The sequence below is a fragment of the Limulus polyphemus genome, unplaced genomic scaffold (assembly GCF_000517525.1).
Source record: "Limulus polyphemus unplaced genomic scaffold, Limulus_polyphemus-2.1.2 Scaffold3130, whole genome shotgun sequence".
Taxonomy (NCBI): Eukaryota; Metazoa; Arthropoda; class Merostomata; order Xiphosura; family Limulidae; genus Limulus; species Limulus polyphemus.
Window position 1 is genome coordinate 26,270 of NW_013668740.1, and position 7,355 is coordinate 33,624.

The 7,355-nt window shown below is 33.1% G+C and overlaps 1 protein-coding gene across 1 annotated transcript in view; it reads left to right on the forward strand.

Moving 5' to 3' along the window:
- Nucleotides 1-7,355, forward strand: part of LOC106468714 (hemicentin-1-like) — a 76,091-nt gene that overhangs the window by 24,138 nt on the left and 44,598 nt on the right. Inside the window, exons 5-7 of the mRNA XM_022397082.1 lie at nucleotides 650-913; nucleotides 2,323-2,673; nucleotides 3,880-4,134. Coding sequence (XP_022252790.1) covers nucleotides 650-913; nucleotides 2,323-2,673; nucleotides 3,880-4,134 — 870 coding nt within the window. The remainder of the gene's footprint in view (nucleotides 1-649; nucleotides 914-2,322; nucleotides 2,674-3,879; nucleotides 4,135-7,355) is intronic.

The window sequence follows — 7,355 nt, forward strand, 5'->3', positions numbered from 1 at the left end:
ACTATTTATCCTTACCTTTGGTTGGATCTGATAGATTATTTATCCTTACCTTTGGTTGGATCTGATAGATTATTTATCCTTACCTTTGGTTGGATCTGACAGACTATTTATCCTTACCTTTGGTTGGATTTGATAGACTATTTATCCTTACCTTTGGTTGGATCTGATAGACTATTTATCTTTACCTTTGGTTGGATCTCATAGATTATTTATCTTTACCTTTGGTTGGATCTGATAGATTATTTATCCTTACCTTTGGTTGGATCTGATAGACTATTTATCCTTATCTTTGGTTGGATCTGATAGATTATTTATCTTTACCTTTGGTTGGATCTGATAGACTATTTATCCTTACCTTTGGTTGGATCTGATAGACTATTTATCCTTACCTTTGGTCGAATATTTTACAAAATGTTGTAAATTGTAACTTAAATTTATTTGTCTATCCTTTACGTAAAACATTCTTTTGCTTTTAACTTCGTTGTCTGAAGATTATTTTTAATATCTTTGTAATTTTTAATATATTTTGTTATTTGTAATATTCTTTGTTATTTTTCTTGGTATCAAAACTACGGAGAGTCTTCTGTATAAATAAACTCTTATAATGTTTTAAAGAAATACAAATTAATATTTAAACTTCTTGTTCCAGATATTCCTGGACCTGCCATTATTATCGAACGAAATCTTTCAGCAGTGAAAAGTCAACCAATGACACTAGAATGTATGGTGGAAGACTTAGGTCGTCCGCCGGCTTCTGTGTTTCATTGGGAACACCTCGGTGAAGATGTTCACGATACTGCCCAGAATCTGACTATCGAGTCGATTAGTCTGAGCAGCAGGGGAAACTACACGTGCTCAGCGGTAAATATTGTTGGCAGTGGCCAGAAGGGGGAGTTCTATCTATTTCCGAAGGGTGAGTCGTGTAACTCTACATTTTCACACCTATTAACTCACCTATTTCATTATTTATCGCAAGTACAAATTAATAAATGTCACGCAATTAATACAAATAACGGAGTTTGTTGCAAGTGTGACAGTAATGTCGTTCACAATTAACACAAGCTTGGGATCAATGGGAGCGTGAAGTTTCGTTACAGTCTAAAACAAGAGTATGAAGGAAGATATAAAGACCAAATAACAAATTCGTGCTATGGCAAAACATATCCAAAATGACGTATCATGATCGAACTTAGTGTACTGACAAACATTTTACATAAAATATAATTATACGTATTATGATTGAACTTAGTGTACTGACAAACATTTTACATAAAACATAATTATACGTATTATGATCAAACTTAGTGTACTGACAAACATTTTACGTAAAACATAATTATACGTATTATGATCGAACTTAGTGTACTGACAAACATTTTACATAAAACATAATTATACGTATTATGATCGAACTTAGTGTACTGACAAACATTTAACATAAAACATAATTATACGTATTATGATCGAACTTAGTGTACTGACAAACATTTTACATAAAACATAATTATACGTATTCGTACCATGTTTTTTTTTGTTTGTTTGTTAAATACTTTGAGATAAGAATAACATTAACCCCTTCCGTTCAATAATGCCAGATGATTGTCTTATCTGCTATTTTAAACAGTGATGTAACAGATATGGCGATTTGTCTTCACACGTGTCCCATGAAACAATCTTTAATAATGAATGTATACAATTTTTCGTCCAATTATACATGAAATGAAACGATGTAGAATTATCAGGAAAATCTTACATTTACTCGTGTGATACCTTGTGTTATAATATGTAGCAGACCAAGCATCAGAATCAGAGTTCAAAACGTTCTTTACAAATCAGCAATATTGTAAATGAAATAACCGTTTGGTGGAAAATTAATTTTAAAATGTAGTGACATGCCACTAAACCCTGTTAAATGCTTTCTTAGACGTCAGAACCAAATGTTTTCTTAAACCAAGTGACGTCATATATTTAAAACTTGATTGTAAGATAAAATCTGGACTTTCCAGAAATGAAAACTTATTATATAATCATAAACTACGTGACTTACAAACACATAAAGAAAAATGTATTCTAACTCAGGTTTGAACGTTTATCTGATTTGGATAATAACGTGTATAAACCAATATATTTCCAGATAAAAATCGAAGCGTCATAGACGGTATTTCAAAGGAGTTGATAATATATCTAGACGGAAAACAGTTACATATTTTAGGTTTCGTGCATAGACTTTATCCATCAATATCAGAGCATTTCTTGATACATTTATTTTTACTTTTGGTTTCCTTATTGACTCTGTAGAAATAACATTTTATCTTTCTTCAGCACCACCTGCAGTGATTGTTCAATTGCCTGATATACATGGAGCGCCGTCTGACGCCGAAAATGTCAGCTTGACTTGTATAATTGAATGTGAACCGCTTTGTGATATCGAATGGCTTAGAAATGATGAGAGCATTATGGATTCTTATTTATATTCAATCGAAACAACAATATTACCCGAGGACCCGGCTTCTGGACACTTCAGCACTTTGTCCAGTACACTTCAATGGAACATAACGGCTTGGCCAACGGGCAAGCTTGACCGTGGTTCCGATAATGCTAATTACACGTGCTTAAGTAGTGGAAACAGTGTTGGGCCTGGTGTAAGTACCTCAACGGTTTTCAAAGTTGAATGTAAGTAATGGATTTCTTGTACTATTAATTTAACCATTTATTTTTTATGTTCAAATATTCGACGGTTAAGAAAAATAAACCGAAATCAGCACACAAATCGCATGTTATCTTACAATAAATTTTATCTGTTCGCAGATATTTTCCAAACCTCTCATAGCAGGTTCGTGTTCATCAGTGATTGGATTATAAATAAAAATATTTCTGTGAAGCTACAAATAAAAGCTAGCTTTAAAATAAGCTAGTAAATATTTCTTTGAACTGTTATAAGTTATCTTTTAAGACAAACAGATTGGATTTATCAATAAATGTTATCATCTCTGACATCTGGACTGAGTTATTGTCTTCTGGTGTCGTCCGAGTAAAACATAATTCCGTCTTGTTTATTCACTGATAAGCCAGCCCTTGTTTCACAACTTTCTACAAGTACTTTCATACTAATTTTCTCTCTCTCAATTATACATTTCTTTCACGTCCCATTCTTGACAAAAAGAATACCGAGAAATGTAATAATGTTCATGTAAAATGTGCTCGCTAGAGGACGCTACATTCTTCCTAAGATTGAGTTTTGGTAGGAAAGCCACAGTATTTTCCGTTAAAATAAAATCTAATAAAAAGCAATTTCTGGCATAAACCGATAAAAGCGTGGAAGTTCAGAGAAAAAAAAGCAACTCGTGGCATATACATCTCGTGTTTTGCGATAATTTTTATATGGGTGTGTTGTCATGGAATTGATGAATTATGCTCTTTGATAAATTTATCTCGGAAGTTCATAGAATTACTATTTTATTTGCCAGCGTCCATATTAATATCATACTACATATTTGTGCTTGTAACTTGGAGCTATAACATATATGTATTAAAAGTATCTGTAAGGCTTAATAAGTTTGTAAACATTGTTGTGTGAATTTCATATTTATTTGGGTTTAATCTAAAAAGAAACTTTAGAATTTGAAATACTTTGGTGTTTGTTTGTTTAACTAATTTTGTAAATATGACACAGGCTTCTACTACGCCCCTTATTTTGATATTGAATAAAAAAAAATGTAACAGACTTTTTCAGAACTTTTTTCAAGTAAAAGATGAAAATTGATTTCTTTGTGCAAACGCTAAAAACATTGCTGATGGTATTGTTCGAAGCAGTAGTCACACTGTTTTCCTCGCTGTGGTTATTATGATATAAATATCGTTTTATGATATCTACTTCAGTTACTCCAGAGAATATAACTCTGTCTGTGGACCAACTAGACGTTGTAGAAGGGAACGTTCCAGAGAAGATTAACTGCTCAGCGAACTCTTGGCCTCCCAGCGAGTACACGTGGAAATTCTCCAATAAAATCATTTCCAACTCTTCACAGCTTTTCCTTAATGATACAATTTCCCGCACGAGGGCAGGAACTTACGTGTGTATAGCCAGTAACAAGCACGGCAAAGCAGTAGCAGAGACTGTTATAAATATTTTGTGTAAGTAAAAATCTGTATGAAGCTTTGAAAATTACTAGCTATTAATATCTAGATTTCTTACGCAACTCAAACAAAATCTTTTGTTATTAAATACTAAGTAAATATAATTAAAATGAACACCCTATCGATAACTAGAGGGGAAGTTGGGAGGAATGTTTCAATATTTTTATACATGTGTTATTTGCAACTACTGATATACGTATATATAATTGATTACGTTATTGAAAGCAGGTACAAGATCGTTCACTCGATTGTCTAAGCATTATCCAAGAATATAAAACATTACAACATGTTTTACAAGTCATCTCCTCATAAACATTTTAATGTTTTTTTTGTTTAATGAAGCTTGCCAAGTGGAATAAATAATAAACAGGACACGAGATTTTTCTCTAAAATTATAAGCAGACAAAAAATATCGCAGACTTGTCTATTTGGAAACTTCAACACGATGTACTTCTAGTTTTCATGCATAAAATAAGTCCTAGCTCCAATCAAAGTAAGATGCATTAGATTTGTCTATCTTCAAAGTACACGTTTGAAAAAAAAATATGGGTTTAAAGTGCATTCGAAGAAATAAGTTTGTCTCGTTATATCTTTCCCAATATTCTGCTTATCTAGCAACTTGGATGAAAACATAATGTAATAATAATAAATAATATTCAACGTTAAACTGGCACACAATTAAAAACATTTTATTTAGGCCTATCTATGGCCATCAAAAAGTTGACGACTCTACATGTTTGTTCTTCAACCAAATAAATAAATAGGCTGAAATAATTAATATACTTCTAAATCACCATTTTTCACTGATTAAAAGTTGACGATCCCGTTCTTATCACAGTAAATCGCTTATTAAAACTGGTGGAGTGTGATTTTTAAGGTTTGATTGAACCAATTTATCCGAAAGAGTAATATTTGGCTCTGGATCGACTGTTGCCACCTGGTGTTCATTACATCTGTGGTTCGTGTTCCATTACCACAAAAAAAAAAAAAACGCGCTCGACACTTTTGAGTGTCTGGTTCGTTATGGAGAGTAGCAGTCCAATTCCGTTAGTTGATTAGAGTAGTTCAAGGGTTGGCGGTGGGTGCTGTTGACTAGTTGTCTAATTTCTCGTCTATCAGTTCAAAATTAGTGACGGCTAGCGCAGATAGCCCTTTTGTAGCGTTGCGCGAATATCCGAATAAACCAATTATTACTAGTCATCGGAAGACGTTTCCAGAGACGTTTTCTTAGACTTGTAGAACCCTTTAGGTCACTTATTAGTTAAAACGTTGACATACACGACATTTCTGGAAATTATAATCGTGAATTGTGATACTAAGGGCCCAATAACACGTTAACATATTGTCGAATATAATATTCTCATCTCATCTATTCCTTGTGATGCTTCCCCATACCATAATAAAATAAGATCTCATAAATTCTTTCTGATACCTTTCCATGCCATAATAAAATAAGATCTCATGCATTTACTTCTGATACCTTTCCATACCATACTAAAATAAGATATCATACATTCATTCTGATACCTTTCCATACCATACTAAAATAAGATCTCATAAATTCATTCTGATACCTTTCCATACCATAATAAAATAAGATATCATAAATTCTTTCTGATACCTTTCCATACCACAATAAAATAAGATCTCATAAATTCTTTCTGATACCTTTCCATACCATACTAAAATAAGATCTCATAAATTCATTCTGATACCTTTCCATACCATAATAAAATAAGATCTCATAAATTCATTCTGATACCTTTCCATACCATAATAAAATAAGATCTCATAAATTCTTTCTAATACCTTTCCATACCACAATAAATTAAGATCTCATACATTTATTCTGATACTTTTCCATACCACAATAAAATAAGATCTCATACATTCATTCTGATACCTTTCCATACCACAATAAAATAAGATATCATACATTCATTCTAATGCCTCTCCATACCATAATTGAACAATTACAGAATTGGCCTTATCCAACGATGTTGCACTAAGCTTATTGTTTACCTCCGATTTTCCAGACTAGAACCCATCAGTTGTTAGTAGGGCCATGAAATCTTGTTTTATCCATGAAGAGATATCCAGTGTCGTTTAGTGTCATTATAGTCTTGGCAAAAGTCCAAACTAGCTGAGCAATTAACTGTGGGACTGAAAATTAAGCTGGACTCGTGGACTATGATCCTTATAATTTGGCCTTTAGTAGCCACACTAGCTTCTGTCCTAAGGGCCACATTGAGTTCATGGGCAAAGTCATGTAGGTGACCTGTCATTACGTGGCGTATTTGACCTTTTCCAAAAAAGAACTGGCATCTGTATGTGTATTTTCCAGGTAACATATGAAAAGCTCTGACTGTATTTCCATAAGAAACCTCCAGCTGCTACGAACAGGTTATATTATCATTCAAGTACGTGTTACAGCTGCCACCAATAGGTAATATTATCATTAAAGTACGTGTCACATCTGCCGCCAACAAGTAATATTATCATTAAAGTACGTGTCACATCTGCCACCAACAAGTAATATTATCATTCAAATATCACATCTGCCACCAACAAGTAATATTATCATTAAAGTACGTGTCACATCTGCCGCCAACAAGTAATATTATCATTAAAGTACGTGTCACATCTGCCGCCAACAAGTAATATTATCATTAAAGTATGTGTCACAATAATCGAAATGGAAGCGAATGAACAAAGTCTGTTATCCTTTTTGTTGTTGTTGGATATAGCCATACATTAGTATTTTGGCAATCATTATTGTATATAAATACTGTATATATTTCTTACAAGGACTACCACCTATCAGTATTTCTTAAATGGTTGTCTTGCATACATAACGTCAATGTGCCTTATGTAGTTGTCACAGATCTGTTGTAAATTGCACGTAATTACGTCAACGTACCTTATGTAGTTGCCACAGATCTGTTGTAAATGACACGTAATTACGTCAATGTGCCTTATGTAGTTGCCACAGATCTGTTGTAAATTACACGTAATTACGTCAATGTGCCTTATGTAGTTGCCACAGATCTGTTGTAAATTACACGTAATTACGTCAATGTGCCTTATGTAGTTGCCACAGATCTGTTGTAAATTACACGTAATTACGTCAATGTGCCTTATGTAGTTGCCACAGATCTGTTGTAAATTACACGTAATTACGTCAATGTGCCTTATGTAGTTGCCACAAATCTGTTGTA